Source organism: Geotrypetes seraphini, chromosome 1 (assembly GCF_902459505.1).
Source record: "Geotrypetes seraphini chromosome 1, aGeoSer1.1, whole genome shotgun sequence".
Classification (NCBI taxonomy): domain Eukaryota; kingdom Metazoa; phylum Chordata; class Amphibia; order Gymnophiona; family Dermophiidae; genus Geotrypetes; species Geotrypetes seraphini.
The window spans coordinates 519,022,140-519,042,481 of record NC_047084.1 but is presented as its reverse complement, the minus strand read 5'-3'; the positions used below and the strand labels follow the sequence as shown (position 1 = coordinate 519,042,481).

Sequence of the window (20,342 nt, the reverse complement as noted above, 5' to 3'; positions counted from 1 at the left end):
CTTGCCAAACTCTGCTCCACCAAGGCCTAACCTCCCCTTCTCCCTGATCCACTCCCAGGATTCACTGGGGGGAGGAGGGGGAAGGGTCAACAGTGGTGGCCACTGTTTTCAGCTGGCAGTGATTCTTCTCTGCTGCTACTCAGGTTGGTGCCAAAATCTAAAAGGATGTGAATGACCTTAGCGGTAGTCTCCCAAAAGATCCATTTTTTCAAGAGCCTAATGCAATGGAAGAGAGACTTGACCATTGAAAAGAAACAAATCAACTAAAAGCTTATTTCGACCTGCTAGAGTACTGTAGGTTTTTTGGGGGGTTGGGTTTGTTTTGTTTTTTAGGGATTTATTTCCTTTTTGAAAAATTTCACCCAACAAGATCAATCTGGACATGGGCAGACAAAATCCACAGAAAATTAATATACTTGCATAATACTTGTCAAGTATAACTTTCCAATCTCTTTCAAAATCCTCATCATCATTAAAAACTTATGGTTCTCTTAATATAAGCAGTCTTCTGGGAATCCTCAACCCTGTTATTCTATCCTATTTGTCTGTAGGCTCCATCTTGACTTACACACTATTGCTGTCTTTTAAGATGTCATTCTGTATCGTGTTAACATTGTAAGTGGCATAGCAAGCCAGCCGATTACAGATGATATCGTTTACAGCAGGATAGAAAAAAAATGGATTCAACAGACATCTGTGGATCGTATAAGATTTAGAACTGATCATTCCTAGCTGACTATGAAGTGCCAATGGCTGAAAATTTCTGTACAGAAAACGTGGCATGTTTCACCCATTGGAAACTTTGAAGACTTGTTTGAAAAATTTATTTAATTCTTCTGGACGGTAATTGTTTGCATATGCCGATGTATTTTCACTGCTATTTGTTCAGTTTCTCTTGATGTTAACCGCTCTGAACGGCAAGGTATTGCAGGATATAAATAATTTATTATTATTATTACACTTAATATCCCAATGGTGGCCTGACCATTTCACGTAAGACTTCTTTAGGGGATATGGCTCTGGTACTGCTCTCTGAGCAAAATTGCTGATAACTTGACTTCACAGACGAATGAAATTCACTCCTTGTGCAATTAGTTGGCACATAAGTTGGAAAATGAAACAGATATCAATGTAAATTCTAACAGACTTAGGCTTCCTTTTACAAAACTGCGATAGCAGTTTTTAGTATGGGGAGAGCCACGCTGAATGGCCCGTGCTGCTCCCGACGCTCATTGAGTTCCTATGAGCATCGGGAGCAGCGTTGGCCATTCAGCACAGCTCTCTGCGCTAGAAACTGCTATCGCAGTTTTGTAAAAGAGGGGGTTAGAGTAAGGAAAAAGAAAATACAAGAGTGCTTACATTTTATCTGCTTCTCACTGTTAATGTGCTTATGTTTGGTGTGAGTCAGCCCCATAAAATAGTGACGTGTTTCATACCCATGCCAATGCACTGTGCCATAATGAATGGCTATCCTATGATTGGTCCTTTAAAAAAAAAAAAAAGTGCCATTGTCTTAATGAGGCTGAATGATGCATGAGAGAAATTGATCCAACAGCACACCGCTACAAATTCAATGAATATAGAAACAGAGGGGGGGGGGCTAATGGACCTGGCCAATCAGAATCTTAGGCCACTCCCAGTGCATCCCAGAATGCACTGCAAATTGAGCCTAATATTACAGTTGGCCCAGTGCCTAAGGCCCCTCCTATGGCAGGGGCCTTAAGCACCTGGGGCAATCAGGGCCAAAGGCCCCTCCCTGGTGCATCCCACAATGCACCAGGAAGAGGCAGGCCCACTATTCTTGAGAAGGCTGGCCAGCCAGCTGGCATCAGGAAGGGTGTAATGGTGGGAGGGTTCCGGCAGGAGGGATTGGGTGGTGGTGGGGGTGTTACGACATCCCTCTTGTCAACAATGTTCAGGGGGGTTGCGGGTGCTGGGCAGGAGGGACTGGGCATCCCTCCTGCCAGCGATGTACAGGGGGGAAGGGCGGTCGCAGCTGCTAAACTTATTGCAGCAGGGAGATCTCATGACACGATAAGCTCAGTGGCTGCATCTGCATTTGGAGATGTGTACAGCCGCCTAAGGCTACTTCCGGGCCAAGCCACGCTCATACCTAGCCTTAGGCAAGCTTAGACGGGCTTACGAGCCTCCCTAGGCTCCCAGAGGTCCCTCCAAAATAGGCGGCCTGCCTCAGGAGGTTTTTAAAAAAAAGTGCCTCCAATTGGCTGGTTGGGCAGTAGTTGGTCACCTACAATTGGGACATCATTTATAGAATCCGGGCCTGGGAGTCCACTGAGACAGACAGGGAATAATGCTTGAGTACCTGAGTAAATTCATGTAAACCATTCTGAGCTCCCTTGGGAGAATGGTAAAGAAAAATGAATGAACAAATAAATAAATAAGATTCCAATGTAAACAGTATACATAAATTTCAACAAAACTACAGAAATGTTTACAGCGGTTATCTCGTAGAAACAACAGAATCATATCCAAAAGGATAAAAATATTACTTAAATCTGCTCTAACAGTTCAGTAATGCCATATACTGAACTCTAGTCATCTACAGTTTCGGCCACCTGGCAGATCATTGTCTTTTTAATTAATTATGGAATGGCAGCTGGGAGCACCCACCAGCAGCCTTGCTGTTCACCTTGTACAGTAACTGGAGGCCGACATGGACCTGTCTGTTTTGCCAAACAACAATCATCCTGAGAAGTTTCTGCGACTGGATGTGAAGACTCTAATGATGAGCCCGGCGTTTCTGCATGCCAGGCAATGGCACAACCGTGTTTATGTACAGGTTAGAAGTTTAGCCGTTCATTGGTTCCAGTTTGTAAGTCGGACCTGTTTTGCTTTGACTTTACTTCTCTTAAGGTTCTATTGAAAAAAATAATAATATAACAGGAGAAGATGTCACAAAATTTAGCCCAGGTTTACCGTGTTTTAGTCATAATAAATAAAAGCTTTGCGAATGCGCTGTTCCGTTCTGCTCTATACATGTGCTTTTCTCAGTGACTAAGGCAAAGAGCATTTAACAAAAAATAATTTTAAGGGTGCAGAGGTCCAGGGGAAAAGTGCATGATGGAATGACTGAGACCCTGAGATGCTGCAGTTGGTAGAGCAAACATAGGGGCATCATATCTGATCATTTCAAGGTGTGTGCCAGATGAATAAGACAGTGGCTAGAGAAACATTACACTGTATGACGAGGGGCTTTACACTGAAAGAGAGGCGATACATGTAGATGACGCCTCACTTGCAATATTGCTTCCAGTTCTGGAGAATATAGACACAGCTGAAACAATCCAGAGAAAAGGTGTTAAAATAATGCAGGCACTTTACCAAATATCTAGTATTTCAGAACCTAATATATACAGTACACACAGAGGAGAGGAATTATTTTTTTGGGGGGGCGGGGGGGAGGGAAGACATATGTATAGCAGTCAAAAATCTCACAAGAAGGATACCTTTTTTCAGAGAAAATTTTTTCCTTAAAAAAGTTTATGTGCTGCCAAACCACCAATTTATTCTTAATGGTTTAGAAAAAGAAAGGCACAAGATCTTTTTAACAAGAAAAAGCACTCTATAACAATGGGTTATTGTACGAGACATGCAGCATATGATAATTTCAAATACATGTTCAGCTTCTTACACTCTATTATGCTTTCTAAACAAAGAATACCAGAAGAAATTCTATACATGGCAGTGTTCTATAATGACACAGCTGAGTGCCAAATCCATTCTAGAATACTAGTGCAAGTCCTCAGTTACATACCAAACCTTAGGCGTGACTATTTATGGCATGTGTAAATGCTGGCAATTACAACCAGCAGTTGGGCACATAAATGCAACCATTCTACAAAATGCATGCTGCAATGGAGGTGTTCTCAGGTTTATCCTGAGAGCCTGTAACATGGCAGAGCCTGCCGTTCATAGTGGCAGGTAGAACAGGGATATTAGGAGGGAGGGTTTGGAGGGCTAAAAGGAGAGGCAAATAATGGAGTGAGTGCTAGCAGGTGTGTTTTGTTTTTTTAATTTAATAACCTTTATATTTAGGTAAATGTGTTCATAATTCAGGTAGGAGAGGTAGATTTGGGTGCTATAAGGGCTAAGATTGTGAATTTGCTTGGTAGAATTTATAGAGGGCAGGGTTTAAGTGGGAGGTTGTGAGGGAATGCCTAACAGCACCAAGTATCATTAGTCCAAACTGGACAGTACAACTGACTGAAGGACAAGTAAGATTTGAGATTACTCAGCAATCTCAATTTAAAATAAATCTTCTTTACCATAGCATGAATGTGAGACTGCAAGGACAAATGGAAAATGGATCTTTAAAAAAAATGACATACCCTCTGTGTGAGTAAAAGTGCACCAGTAGTGCCATTTTGTTTGTAAATTTTATGCACTGTAGGGGGCAGTGGTCCTGGAGATTTGGAATTACACACATATTTTTACTCAAAGGTCCTTCAAGTCCCAGTCCCTAGCAGGATAGGTTTGTTGATTCTAAAGGAAAAGCTAATAGAAGTCAGAAAAAAAAAAAATCCTTTAAACCTTCCTTAAGGACTAAGGCTTATTTCCCTGATAGCATTCTGCAGCTTGGCCAAAGAGGGAGCTTCAGGCAGCAGAAGGTGAAAGGGAACAAGGCAGGCAGAAGGAGACAGAGGAGAACGCATGGCCTAAACTGAGGCCAGATGTGGGAATGTTGGAGCTAGAGCAGCGGTTCTCAACCTGTGGGTTGCGACCCCTTTGGGGGGTCAAACAACCTTTTCATAGGGGTTGCCTAAGACCATCAGAAAACACATATTTCCGATGGTCTTAGGAAGTGTTCTTCAACCACCGGTCCGTGGACCGCTGCAGGTCCACAGGGCCGGCACATCCATCGGGCCAAAGACAGCGCTCTTCAGCCGCCGGTCCACGGTGCAATCAACGCGGCATCTTCGGGCCATTTCCCTGAGTGCTGCAGTGCACAAAGCCATGGGAAAAGGTTCCTACACGACTGAACCGGAAGCATTCTCTCTGATGTCGCAACGTCAGAGGGAAGGCTTCCTGATGAGTTGCGGGACGCACGCGAGGAGCCGCTGCCCACAGCTTTGCACAATGCAGCACTCAGGGAGCCGGCCCAAAGACGCTGCGTTGATCGCACAGTGGACCGGCCCATAGATAACACCGGGGAGGCAGGCCAGAAGGCAAGGCCCATGGAGGGAGAGAGACAACAATGGTAGGGGAAATGCTTTTATTTTTATTTTTTTTTAGTGATCGATTTGTCTGTTCAGGAAGAAATGCATTTGTTTCTTTTCCCCTGGGGAGTCTTGCATCTTAGGGTTTGTTTGTAAATATTAGTACTTTTAGTTTTTGGTCCTGCATTTTGTTTTCTGGTAGGAATTAGAAATAAATATTTTACAATATATAATTACATATTGTTTTTGTGATTAATCATCACTATGCTTTAATTATGTTCAATTTGTAACAATGAAAATACATCCTGCATATCATATATTTACATTACGATTCATAACAGTAGCAAAATTACAGTTATGAAGTAGCAACAAAAATAATTTTATGGTTGGGGGTCACCACAGCATGAGGAACTGTATTAAAGGGTCACGACATTAGGAAGGTTAAGAACCACTGAGCTAGAGGAACCTGCCCAGCTGACTCAAGCAGAACTGCCAGCCCAGGAGAAATATATGGAAATTACTGAGGAACTACCTTTACATGGTGAGCAAGTGGAGGCAATGGAAACTTGCTAATAGGAACAGTATTGGTTTGTTTGTTTTTTGTATTTTTGAATTGCAAGAAGTTTACCTCAACCTAAGGAAGCTTTCATTGGGATTAAAACTGTGCACAGGACAGAGGGAAATGTCCTTGATTACTGACACCTGAAAGTTGGAGAAGGTTTTTTTTTTTTTTCTTTTTGTGCTGTTTTTTTTTCTGGAGTTGTTTGAATAATTGCCACAGAACTGTTTGATCAACTGCTTGCACAAGTGTGAGAAGGAATCTTAAGGCTGTGTGTGCAAGGAAGGACTGTTTATGCTGAAAGTTCTGTTTTTTCTTTATCACTTTTTGGAACCACAGTTTTGCCTTTTGTTTCATAACTGGCTGGGAACCTCAAACCTTACCTGCTAGCTAAAAAGACTTTCTGAAGTAACTGTTTAAGACTGTTGTTATTTGAATCTTGCTCATTCCAATATTTTCTTCTTTGTTTCTTTTAAGATAAACCACTGACCTAAACCTAGCTGCCCTGAAGAGCAGGGTGTGGCACAGCTGTGGGGAAGAAGCTTCAGAGGCTATCTCAATCCATACTGTTGCTGTTGCTTTCCTGTGCCACACGGAAATGTGTTTTTCGGAATGCCATATTTTTCTTTTTTACAAAAAAAAAACCCCAAAAATAAGTGCAACATATTATACAGACATTTTACACTTTAACAGCACTTAAATTCTATCAAATTATATTTTTATGATAAATACATATATCATACCCCCCTTTCTACATATCCAAAAATTACATTCAAATTAAAAGTATCTCCCCACCCACCCTGGACATGAATGGCATATTTTTCATATACTTTATTGCCTTTTGTGTTTCTGTTTTGTTTTGTGGAGCTGTTTTTGTGCCTAACAGCTTGTTTAATAAAAGACAGTATCTGTTTTGAAACCAGACCATCTGCCTCTGTCCCTTGTGTGTGATATCTGGGTTGGTCTTTATGTTCAAATGTATTTTATTGAGCTCAACAAAGCAGCAACTGGGTTGGTCTTTAAAGCGGTGTAGCTACTATTCTGAGCCAGCACCCCCTGTAGGGCTTCCAGCATCTATGGAAGAATGCCTAGTATCAGGAGTGCCACCTAGTGAAGGGCCGCTGCATTGCTCCTAGCGGACCCCGAGAGGTGACAAAGTTGTGTCAGGATTGGGATTCAGTGCCCCCTATAGAAAATACCCAGACACAGCAAGGCAAAAATTGAAATTTTAAAATTATATATAAACTGAAAAGGTTGGTGTTCACTAATTCTGAGGACTAGATTCATCCCTGTGTTTTGATGTATTATTGCAGGTTTCACTATTTCTTCCTTTATGTGTATCATATGAACAAAAATGGAGATTTTCATTCTCCAGTAGAAGTTTATCACAAACTACTTTCTTCCATGCATAAGCCCACCTATGAAATGTATCCAGTATGTGATTCCCCTTCCCCCAACAGATAGTAAATCTGTGCTTTGTAAAATACAATACTGCCAGCAAGCTTGACTAATTTTATAAAGTATTTTTTTGTATTACATGATTACAGAAAAGGATGTTTATTAAATGATATGGTTGACATAAGCACGGATGCCAACCAGACCTCATGTATACATTCCTGGGGATGTGACTGTGATGTGCACATGTATTTTATAAAATATGCAGGTACATACATGTAGAACAAGCACATACTGTATTTTTCACTCCATAAGATGCACCTGATCATAAGACGCACCCTAGATTTAGAGGAGGAAAACAAGAAAAAAACCCATTCTGAACCAAATTCTCCCCGCCAGGCTCTGCACCCAACTCCACACTCCTTGCCAGGCTCTGCACCCTGTCCCCCCTCCCTGCCAGGCTCTTATGGAGCGAAAAATACAAGGTGCATCTTTCTCCGAGTAGGTATATATTTGTGCGGAGACATCTGAGTGTTGTTAAGAATAGTTCTGTGAGCTTATTTGGTGAAAGCCTATAGGTCCTTTAGATTAAAAAAAAAAGAGTTCCATTTTCTAAAGATATTCCACATAGGTATGCTGTGTTAAAATGAAGCCCAATTTGTGCTCGACCTAAAATGAGTAAATTGATAAATTTATAAAGCTTCTCCTGTTTCTGAAATTTGTGGAGAAGATGGCCTGGGGGTTAGAGCTGCTGCCTCAGCATCCTGAGGTTGTATGTTCAATCCCAGCCTGCTACTTGTGACTCTGGGCAAATCATGTAATGCTCCATTGTCCCCAAGCACCACAGTTAGACTGTGAGCCTGCAGGGACAGATAAGGAAAATACATAAGAGCACCTGGTTACTATTCAAAGATTTGTAAACTGCTTTGGGTGAATGTCTTCATGAAAAAGTGGTAATATAAAAGATGGAAAAGGTGCTTTCTAAAACTGCACAGCAGTATATGCACATGTAGGTCCACGGGTTGACATTCCTGAGGGCATAGTTTGGGAAGAGCAGGGGTGAATTTGTGGATATGTGTGTAATTTATAAAATATGAAAAGAAATGCAGAGAGTATACACACCCATTTATATCAAACTTCAGAGTAGGTGTAAAGTGTGTGCATTGCCATTTGTGCCTAATTTATAAAGAAATATAAACACCTATGTTGCCTCTTTAAAATGGAAGCCTTTTGGATTTCTCAGTTAGGTGTCCTGATATAAAATGATTGGTCAATTTACATAATGGTACATGACTATGCAAATTTAGGGCTATATTTACTAAAGTGCACAACTATGTTAGCAAACATTAATGCTGTTAATATATATTATTAACAGAAAGGAGGATCAGCCTAATGGTTACAGTAGTAGGCAGAGAACAAGGGGGGCCTGTGCTCAATTCCCATTGCATCTTCTTGTGCCTTGGGCAAGCCACTTAACCCTCCATTGGATGTCTGGATTTACCTGGACATGTCCTTTTTTAGAGGACTGTCCAGGTGTCCAGATGATTTTTCAAAACCGAGCAGTGTGTCCAGATTTTGAAAACAATTGAGCTCGGGGCCACATCTGGAGGGAATCTGCGCATGCGCAGATGCCCACCAGACACGGCCCCAAAGAGACGAGGTTTGTGTGGGACCAGGGTTAGGGGATGGAAGGAGTGGGACCGTTTGTGATGACTGAGGACAGTGCTGGTAAACCACTGCCATGAAAACCATCACAATTGCAGCAGCTAGCATAGGTTGCGTGTGTGTGTGTCAGGGGAGTGTGTCTAACATAGCATAATATAAGGAATGTTAGCATGTAGTAACAAGGCATCATCTTTTAGTCAGCCTAGCCCTTAATATAAAATGGATTTCTATCACAGTTTGTTTTCTGTCCAAAATGGTTTACAGAGAGAAACAAGAAGCCTTGCTGAACCCCAAGATTTGGATTCAGGTGGAGGTAGCCCAGTCTTAATAGATGAAGCTCTTAGTAAACACATTTCGTCTGTCACCTTAAAATCTACAATTAAGAGCAACCCTTTATATCAACACACCAGGATTTCTGGCGGATTGGAGGAGAGAAAAAAGCAACCTTCCTGGACCATTCAAGAATACGACAAGCAATCAGCTTATCCCAACCTTGCTAACTACATGCAGGTAAAAAAAAACATCAGTGCTAGGTTAGTCATAGGCAAACTAAGCAGTCAAACAGGGTGGCAGCTTGTGCACGCTGGGGGTTTAAGGAGGGGGTGGGCAGAGGAGTAGCAAAGAGCAGCTGAATTCAAAGCAAACAATAGATCCTGACAGCCTTTTACCCATGGAGGAAGATGAGCAATTTTGAAAAAGCCAATTTGCTAGGCATAATGGTTTTTGCAAACTATCATCCTAAATATAGTATTGTATGCATTATACTGTATATTACTAAATATGATGTCTATTTTGTGCTAGATTATTCTGGTAAGGATGATGATGAGCTGATCATAATTAAACTGTACACCAGGGGATGGTACATCTCTGGTGGCAATGGGGAGATCATCTGCGGGTGTCAATCATGGTCCCACCGTGGGTACCAGTGATCCAGGGGTAAGAGTTTCTGTTGTGAGTTTATTATTAGGATTTTTTTTTTTATATACTGCCTATCAAGGTTATCTAAGCGGTTTTACAGTCAGGTACTCAAGCATTTTCCCTGTCTGTCCCGGTGGGCTCACAATCTGTCTAACGTACCTGGGGCTATGGGGGATTAAGTGACTTGCCCAGGGTCACAAGGAGCAGCGCGGGGTTTGAACCCACAACCCCAGGGTGCTGAGGCTGTAGCTTCAACCACTGTTGGCTCATTTGGTGCTCACTGAAGGTGGCAGGAAAAGTCCCGGCTCTGCCTGAGCTTAGGGCCATGTCTGGAGAGTGTCTACGCATGTGTGTGATGTCATCATATCTGCACATGCTCAAAAGCCCTTCAGACACAGCCAGAGCTCAGGCAGAGCCGGGGACTTTCCTGCCACTTCCAGCCAGCGCCAAATGAGCCTACAGCGACTCATAACAGGGGCTCTTGTCCCAGACCACAGATAACCATGGCAGAACCATGATTCTTGTGGGTCCTCAAGAAGGACATGGCGGTAATTGAGAGAGTCCAAAGGAGAGCAACGAAACTGGTAAAAGGGCTGGAACACTGCCCATACGCCGAGAGGTTGGATAGGCTGGGGCTTTTCTCTCTGGAAAAAAGGAGGCTCAGGGGAGATATGATAGAGACCTTCAAGATCTTGAGGGGCAAAGAGAGGGTGGATAGGGACAGATTCTTCAGACTGAAGGGGACAACAAGTACGAGGGGGCATTCGGAGAAACTGAAGGGAGATAGGTTCAAAACAAATGCAAGGAAGTTTTTTTCACCCAAAGGGTCGTGGACACTTGGAATGTGCTACCGGAGGAAGTGATCAGGCAGAGTACGGTACAGGGATTCAAACAGGGATTGGACGGATTCCTGAGGGATAAAGGGATCGTGGGATACTGAGGGAGGAGCTGGGATGTAACACAAGTATAGAAAGCTAACCAGGTAATAAGTATAGAAACCCAACCAGGTCGTGCATGTGCAAGACCAGAGGGTTAGGACTTCGATGGGAAGATAGGACTTCAATGAGAAACCAAGGTGGCAAGGGAGCCCCTTCTGGTGATTAAGACAGGTCGTGACCTGTTTGGGCCGCCGCGGGAGCGGACTGCCGGGCAGGATGGACCTATGGTCTGACCCGGCGGAGGCACTGCTTATGGTGACCCCCACTTCCTGCCTGAAGATTTAAAAAAAAAAATTTAGGCTGTCCAAAACCCAAACTGTTGGTTTTTAGAAAACCGTCCAGATACCTGAACAGTCCTCTAAAAAGAGGAAATGTTTGGGTAAATCTGGAGATATGGTAACCGTAAGCATAGGAAAAGAAAAGGTGGACTCAGATGAAGGCGTAACAGCAACACTCTGCTGCCTATCAAAGGAGCCCTTGTAGTAAAGCTTAGCACGTGCTAATAGACATTAGCACACGCTAAATGTTGCACATCCTATTTTATACCTATGGGACACATGGCACTTAGGGCCAGATTCTATAAACAGTGCTGAAAGTTAAGCGGTGGTGAGTGCCATACTGCCATCTAACTTAATTGTTTGAATTGGTTTTAATCAGCACAGTAATTGACAGTGCCTTTAAAAACCAAAAACTCGTTATAAAAAAGTAGGTGCCAGTAGATGCCTATGAGGTAGGCATCATAGTCACCTTTAAGGAGGTGTCTAACATTGCCTAAGGTAAAAATAAGTATGGTTAGGGGCAGAGATAATCTTAGGCGCTGTTAGATGCAATTCTTTTTTTTTTTTTTAAGAACTTAGGCATCTGAAATGTAGGCCAGTAAAATCCCGACCTACATTGCAGGTATCTAAGTTTTGTGGTAGATGCTAGCTGTGATTCTTAAAACAGTGCCTGCGATTTGACATGCAGCCCGTGCCATTTTTGTAGGCAGGAGCTGATTTAGGTGCCATTTACAGAATCCAGCCCTTAGTGCATACTAATATCCATTAGTGTGTGCTAGTGGCGTAGCTAGGGTAGGAGAAGCCTTGGGCAGTTGTGCCCACTGCACTCTTATCTGCTCTCCCCCGACCACCACGCGCATGCACCCCTTTCTTTCGTCTTTTTTCCCCCATATCTTTTTAACTTCACTGGTGTCCCACAACCAGGAAGTGATTTCAGAGGTAGGGCCAAGGCTGGTGCAAGCAGCAGGTTGAAAATGCTGCTTGCACTGGTGAAGAGTTAGAGATTTGGAGTGGGGGAAGGAGCAAGCATGGTGGGGGAGGAGGAGGGGCAGGGAAGGAGTGGGGGGTTGAGAGGAGAGGTTTTGGTGCTCCCAATCAAGATGATATCTGTGGCAGTTCACCCCTGCCCCTCCTTACTATGCCACTGGTGTGTGCCAAGCTTTCATAATATGGCCCCCAAATTTTGTTTTTGCTACATGCCATCAAGTCAATGTCAACTTGTGGTAATCCTATGGATAATTGTCCTGAGCTATGTTAGATCTTTAGTTAGGCAGAAAATTTTTGATAGAGGGGCATCCATAGCTGCAGTTATTGCATCAATCACATGTTAGTCTTTGGTTTTTGTGTGGCTTTCAATTTTTCCAAGCATATCTTTGGCTTTGCATTCGTATATCCAAAGTGTGATAGTCAAAGTCTTGTTGTTTAAGCTTCCAAGAAAAGCTTAAGTTTAATCTTCTTCGATATTGATTGATATGTTCTTTGGCCAGTCAACAATATATGCTGTATTTTCACCAGTGGCAACAACAAACAAAGAATCCAACAAAACTGCAGTGAATAATTTAACATTGAATGTTATTATTATATTATATATAAGATTAATTTATGTTTTAAAATTGAATTTGTTTCAGGAAAGGCATGGGAGGGTTGAGTTACAGATCCATTAATTTGATCCAAGTTCACCATGATATTTCATTTTTTAAGGGTAGAGAGAAGGTTTTTTGTTGGTTTTTTTTTTTTGGAGGGGGGGGTTAGGGTTCCTGGATGTGTGGGGATGTTATATTAGTTATTTGGAAAAGGGTAAACTAATGTATTTCATTGGAACATTGCACCTATATTCTTTATTTTTGAGATGGCTTTAAAAATTTTCTCATTAAATGTTAATGGTCTCAACCATCCAGTTAAGAGGAAAAAAAATACTGAATTTTCATAAGAAACAAGAGGCAGATATTTACTGTGTATAGGAAACTCATTTATCATCGGTAGAGACTGCAAAATTTACTGGTGATTGGGTAAAACACTGTTTTTATGCTCCTGCAGTAGGAAAGAAGGCGGGAGTGGCTATTGTAATCAATAGGAGATGTTCTGCTATATTTGGTAAGGTTCACGCTGACCCTTTAGGTAGATGGATTTATGTTGATATGACTTTAGGAAAACATACCCTGATGTTACTTAATGTTTATGCCCCTAATTCAAATCAGGCTGATTTCTTTACAAAACTCCAACAGTTAATTCTGTCATTGGCTGCAAATACATGAATTGTCATCGGAGATTTCAATGCTGTCATGGATCCAATATTAGATAAGCAACCTAGTAAACAAATAAAATCACTTGATTTAGTTAATATGGTGCAATTGTGTGGATTAAGAGATATATGAGGCTTTTTCATTATAGTGCTCGGGAATTTTATTTTTTGTTCTCAAGTGCATAAATCATTTTCCAGAATTGCTTAAATTTTTGTTTCAGACACTCTAATTCAGCATATTACAAAGGCCAATATTGACCCAATTCTTCTGACGGATCATGCTGGCATTTGGATTGAATTACAGTTGGATGGAATAGATTATACTAGATCTGTTTGGATATTCAATAATGCATTGCTTGCAGATTCAAACTTTCTTGAACAAATGCAAATAAAAATGAATGAGTATTTTCAACTTAATACCTCTGAGGATATCTCATTGGAAATATTATGGGATGCTTTCAAAACTACAATTAGAGAGCAAATAATTTCTTATTCGGCACATGTTAGTAAATAGTTAAAATTGGAATATTCTAATTTGGAAAAAATTATTTTGAATTTAGAGTCACAATTGGCATCAAAATGGGAGTACAATACTTTGCAGGCTCTTTTGAAAGCTAAGTGTAAATATAATGAGATATCCTCACAATTGTCTAGGAAAGATTTGTTTTCACAGCAGGCTCTGTAGTATGGAAACTCAAATAAAGCAGGAAGATTATTAGCTAATTATCTCAAAGCTAAAAAAAGAAAAGTAAAAATTGCGGCCATTCAGGATGAGCATGATCAATCTCATACCCAGATTGAAAATATTTTAAAACAATTTTTGAAATATTACAAGGCTTTATATTCTTCCGAGCTTTATTCAAATAAAGAAAAAGATGGGTTGGAATTTTTAAAGTTAATTCAAGGGTCAAAAATTCCTGCGCATATAAAAAGTGATCTTAATGCACCTATATCACTTAAGGAACTCCAGACAGCATTGAAATCCCTCCGAGTTGGATCCACTCCGAGTAGTGATGGATTCACTGTGGAGTTTTACAATTCATTTCAAATTACACTTTTACCTCATCTTCTAAATTAGTATCAGTCACAGCTGACTAAGGCTAAGGGTTGTATTTCAGGTACTAGGGCAGAATCTTTAACCATTGTTTTGCCAAAGCCAAATAAAGATCCCATGTTGGTTTCAAACTACAGGCCTATTTCTTTAATCAATCTAGATGGAAAAATTTTGGCTAAATTATTGGCTTTAAGATTAACCAAGGCTCTCCCTTATATGATCGGTATGCACCAAACGGGGTTCATTGCTCAGAGACATTCCTCAAATAATACCAGATTAGCTTTACATATGTTAAATTTAGCGAAAACAATGGATGATCCAGCCTTCTCTGTTTCACTGGACGCAGAGAAGGCCTTTGATCGTGTAGAATGGACTTTCATGTATCAAGCAATGGATTGGTTTGGTATAGGATCCAGATTTATTTAAATGATTCAAACCTTGTACAGTTCCCCTTCTGCCAGGCTATATATTAATGATACATTTTCTGAATGTTTTTGTCTGGGAAGGGGAGTTAGACAAGGATGTCCCTTGTCTCCTTTGCTTTTTAATATTGTTCTGGAACCCTTGTTACTGGCTATACGGCAGGCAAAGGAGATACAAGAGATTCCTTATGCGGGCCGGGAATATAAGATCTCTGCTTATGCAGACGATATCTTGCTTCATTTGAAAAATCCTGAATCCACCATTCTGCATTTACTGGAATTGATAGACCAATTTGGTAAATTCTCTGGATACAAAATAAATGTCCAAGAATTATTTCATTTTTGACCATAAGTTTTTCTAGCAGAAGTCAGATATTGCGATGGGGGCATCGTTTGCCCTGTCAATTGCAAACATATTAAGGCAAAATATGAAAATAAGTGGATTTATGCATCAGGGTTTATGACCCACATCAAATTGTGGAGGAGGTTCATAGATGATATTTTTTTATTATGGACCTCCATTCGGGAACATCTGGATATTTTCCTTCATTATCTAAATGGCTGCCATCCAACTATTCAGTTTGAGATGAAATGTGATCTATATGAGATAATGTTTTTGGATGTGAAGATCATGCAGAGGGATGGGAGATTCTTAACCTCTGTTTTCACTAAGCCATCGGATAGAAACACTCTTTTGCGGTATACAAGCATGCCTCCGAGCACTCTGAAAAACAATTTACCTTTATCCCAGTTTTTCTGTTATAGAAGGATATGCCATTCTACAGACAAATTAATTAATAAGGCGGAAATTTTGAAAAATAAATATGAGGAACAGGGATATCCTAAATTGGTGGTTGCAAAAGTGTATAAGAGGGCGAGATTCAGTGCTCGTAATCAACTGCTCCAGTATAAATCTAAAGTTGAGGATTATGAAATGGTGCCATGTATTTTGAAATTTTCTATGATTTCTCAGCGATTGGGCAGGAAAATTAAAAGCTTTGGGCCCATGGTGCAAACCAAGCAGAATTGTCAGGAATTAGACTGTAAAATAGCTTTCTCCCGTAACAGAAATTTGAAAAATCTATTATGCCCTTGTGACGTGTGGTCCAGTAAAGTGGTGAGGAGGATGTTTCGCTGTAATCATTGTATAGCGTGTTCTCTAATTTGTGAAGGAGCTCAAGTTTGTATTCCCGGAAGGAGAACCTGGAAGTTGACCTGCAATGCCACATGTAAAACGATTGGTGTGGTATACACTATTGTATGTCTGTGTGACCTGTGTTACATTGGCCACACAACGCAGTTTCTGAAGACTAGGTTATTTGAACATCGTTCTAACATAGCCCATAAACGACAAGTGGATGTATTAACTTGTCACTGTGTGGATAAGCAACATTCTTTTGAGGAGTTTGCATGTTTTGTATTAGATCACATCCCAGTGACGTCACGGAGGGGTGACGTGAAGACTAAACTGTACCAGAGTGAGCAGAGATCGATTTTCTTTTTGGATACGATTTGGCCTAAGGGTCTTAATCAGAAAGTGGAATGGTGTGCGTTTTTTTTAATTTTTGCTTTTTGTTTTTGTGTTTTGAATGATTTCCAGCGGAAATGACGTCATGGAATGCAGAGTTTCAAATCCAGTAGCCATTTTGATGCCAGTAGATGGACGGAGGTGGAAAGAACGAGACTTTGTTATGGTATTTCCCTGATGCAGCCACTGGTTGGCGAAACAACAGCCTTGTTGGAAATATAGCCACTTATCTTCACTTCACTGCTGTAGGTGCATTAACCTGAACATCATGTTATTGGATGGAGTAAATGGTCATCGGTGAAGATATTGGTCTCTGGTTCTGTTTCTTTTCCCTGTGCACAGTGATGGGATGTTTTCCTGTTTTTGAAAATGACATTTTGAGAATAGTGGAGTTCTTTTGCCCATGATACAGAATAAGAATGGCTCAAAAACTCATTGGGTTGCCAATTGCATGGTTGAGGCTTTTTCTCCACTTTTGATTAAATGGTTTTCAGTGGGTGCTTCCACCACTTGGCAAATAACATTTTTTCCTTAGATTTTTTAATTAATTGTTATTTTTTTTGTTCTTGAGGGTCAAATAAATGCAATATTAGAAACCTCGCTGTTGTTACCATATGATCTAGTGTTGTTTGGAACTCTTATTATCCAAGAGTCCAATCGATATACATAAGAATAAATTATTCCTTACCATGACAGGAGTTGCAATGCAACTTATTACAAAAAATTGGAAGAATTGGGATAGGCTAAATTACAATTTCTGGTGAGAATCTTTATGCCAAGTTTATAAATTTGAATGTACACATGCAACACAATTGGGACACTACAGTAATTTTTTAAAAATATGGGACCCATTAACAAAATTTTGTTTGACTTGATCATTAGTATTACCCTTTAGTTTCTCTATGACTGTTGAACACATCCAGGAAGAGGGGAAGGGGGGTGGTAATATAAACTTATTATTATATTTGAATGTAATGAGTGCTGTTTATTGAAATATTTGTTCATTATCTGTTGCACTTTATTTTGTCTTGAAAAGGAATAAAGAATATTTTTTTAACAAAACACCTACAGTGACATGGAAAGTCGAAAGGCAAAGGAAAAAACTGCAGTGGTGATGTACAAGATACCAAGTCTTTAATAAGCAATCATAAAATGTACATTAAAATGTATAAAAATATAATCATAAAACAGTTTGTATCCAAAAGGATTGATGAACCTGGACATGACACGGTCTGTGTTTCGAAGAAACACTCCTTCCTCAGGGATCCTAGAGTATGTCAATACAAAGAAACCTGATGGATAACAACTGGATAAACACTGGAATCAGCAGTGAGCAGCTAGGCATCTGCTGGATGCTTTTCAGAACTCTGTCCAATACTCCCAGGGTCTACCAGACTGCCTTAAAGGGATCAATTCACTGCTACCGGTGCCATTACCAGTCTCTTCACTGGTCACCACCATCCTAGTTGGTCCTTCCCCTCAGCCTTGGACTCCTCCAGCTTCTCTGTTGCTCAGTCATCTTATTCTGCACGTATGCATTGAGGGCTCTCCCAGCCTCTCAGTCATCTTATTACAGACACACGCACTGAGGGGCTGGGACCACTGCCAGTCCTCACTCCCTGTCTTCTTGAGTCCCCACTGCCTGGATTCTTCTTTACCGGTCATCAAGCCTGAGCCAGTTCCTCAATTCCAGGATATACTGGGTCCTTTGGCTACTTCTGAGCTCTTTCCTGCCAGTGTATAGGTCCTGTGGACCATCCCACCACTGGCTTTTACTACAAGGGCCAAATCTCTCTGCTGGTGTATAGGTCCCCACAGATTATTATTTAAATGATGTTTTTATGTAAACCACTTAGAAATTTTTAAGCAGTATATGAAACCATAATAAACTTGACCCTCCCACCACTGGGCTTCCATTCTCTGCTGCACTAGTCCCCCTCCATTCTCCCTCTCCCCCTCTCGCCCCTCCCCCCTCTCCCCTCAAATCTTGACTTATTGCCTAAGGTGATTGCTTCTCTTTTGCAGATATATATACTCACTCATTCTTTGAGATCACAGGACAGATTTCTTAGTTGTTCCCACGATTCGTTCTGTCATTAAAGTTGTAAATCGATCATGTATGTTCCTTTATTATGGAACTCGATTCCCGATTCCATCTGTTTGATTTCTGATTTCCTGGCATTTCGAAAAAGTCTGAAAGCCTATTTCTTTTGACTTGCCTTTTCAAATTTAGCCATTTTGTAATTGCTTGGTTTTAATTATTTTAAGATATAGATTTAAGGTTGTTTACTGTATGCTGTTATTTTATAATGATTTACCATGTTCTGTTTGTTGATGTGTTATATTTTGTTTTAATTATGTACATATCTGCATAGATGTATGATATGTGAGCTATAAGTGTTCTAAATAAATAAATAAATAAATATTCAGGAAATAGTGAACCCTAAAAGAAAACTTCTCGGTACAGACTCCTAACTTAAATGCCTTAACAAGACACTACTATAGATAGGCTAGCTATAAGGGTGCCTAAGTTAAGGTACATGTTACTTGGGCTTGTCGTGTCACTGGGACTTGCGCGCATCTGTGAAGCTGAAAGCTATGCCGTTGGTAGTTTCGCACCATCAGGGCCTCCCAAAACGGACAGGTTTCAGCAGAGATGTCAGACTAACAATGTACCACCCATATGGGCAGCAGCAGATGGGCAGTGTTGGAGGCAGAAGATCGTGTTTCGGCAACAACATTGAATTTATTTACTGCACAGAAGAAAGGTCCGGCATCGACTTGCTAGGACTCGAACACGAGTTGATGGCACCTTACCAACTAAGTTAAGGTACTTTAGGTACACAGCGTTCACACTCAGTGCTGGGTTTCTAACTTAATTCCTCTGCCTACTTTTGGCATCACCAATTTTAAGATGTCTCAATTTAGGGACCTTGTGCTTTAGGTCATCCAAATTGTATACGCTCAGAAGCAGCAAATTTTTAAATTTAAATCTTAGATGCTTGATTATGAAAGTTAAATGCCACTTAGACCTTATGAAATTGGCCTATATGAAACCGTTAATCACTTTGGATTATCTAATCTAATCTTTGGTTTTTTATACCGATTCATCCCAACAGGAGGGCTTGACTCAGTTAACAAAATAATAATAACATTTTATACAGGATTAGAACAGAAACTATCTGCCTCTTTTACAAAGCCGCACGGCAACAGCCCCGAAGCCCTTTAAATCTCTTTGGGCTTCAGGGCCGTTAGCGCAGCGCAACCCTTTGTAAAAGAGGCCATATATCTTATAGGCCAGAATTTTATCTTATATGATTGATTATTTGAAAAAGAAGTATCATTAGTAAATTTCTGAAATAAATATGGTTTCAGTACTTTATGAAAAGTGGGTAGATGAGAGAGAACTCTAATTATAGAAAGAAGGTCATTCCAAACTTTTATATGAATAAAAAAGAAAATGATCGACAAAAATTGGCCATAGTTTTTATTCCTTTAACAGTGGGAAAGCCAAGTTTATATTTCTGAGAGCTCCTAGGAAGGTGGGTTATAAAACTCATACAATAAGCATTATGTCCAGCATAATATTCTGGCTGTTGCTGGTCTCTACTATGTTTGCCAGACCTTCATCATTTTCAGAATTTAAATTAATTTATGAAAAAATCTGAATAATTGAGAAAAGTTGAGCACATATTTTGTTAAAGACTACAGGTTAAAATTTCTAGGGTGTCATTGAGCACAAAATGTATAAATGCTACTTTTGTTGATTTACCATTGAAACCGACAGGTTTTGTGATAAGAGTATTGAGTGAGCGTCTTCTGCTTTTTTCTACTTGTCAGACTTTTGAATATGTGATCTTTTGCCTTCTGTAGGAGAATCCTAATGACCTCCAGTATTGGCTGGAAGATATTTATACACCGGGATATGATTCCTTACTGAGGAAGAAAGAGCGAGAGAAGAAACATACCAGATGCTGTCAGATCGTACTACTTGTAATATTCACTGTGTGTGTTTTTATTGTCATAGTTACTGTTAGCATTCTGTTCACCTGAAAATAGCAGAGCTACATTTAGCAGGCTATCCCCTTTTAACTAACACGGGAGAGGTTTCTACCACAGCCCGAAGCGCCAAAAGCGCCGATGCTGCTCCAATGCTCATAGAAACC

At 40.5% G+C, this 20,342-nt stretch overlaps 1 protein-coding gene across 1 annotated transcript; it reads left to right on the top strand.

Moving 5' to 3' along the window:
• Positions 1 to 2,674: 2,674 nt before the first annotated feature.
• MINAR2 (membrane integral NOTCH2 associated receptor 2) lies at positions 2,675 to 20,229 on the top strand. The gene is made up of 3 exons (XM_033963134.1): positions 2,675 to 2,800; positions 9,061 to 9,306; positions 20,050 to 20,229. The coding sequence occupies exons 1-3, from the start codon at positions 2,675 to 2,677 to the stop codon at positions 20,227 to 20,229; spliced, it is 552 nt and encodes a 183-aa protein (XP_033819025.1).
• The last annotated feature ends 113 nt before the right edge of the window (positions 20,230 to 20,342 follow it).

Coding starts and splice junctions, on each gene's coding strand:
- MINAR2 (XM_033963134.1), top strand. CDS start 2,675: ATGGACCTGTCTGTTTTGCCAAACAACAATCATCCTGAGAAGTTTCTG. Junction 2,801..9,060: donor ACAACCGTGTTTATGTACAG/GTTAGAAGTTTA, acceptor AATGGTTTACAG/AGAGAAACAAGAAGCCTTGC. Junction 9,307..20,049: donor ACCTTGCTAACTACATGCAG/GTAAAAAAAAAC, acceptor TGCCTTCTGTAG/GAGAATCCTAATGACCTCCA.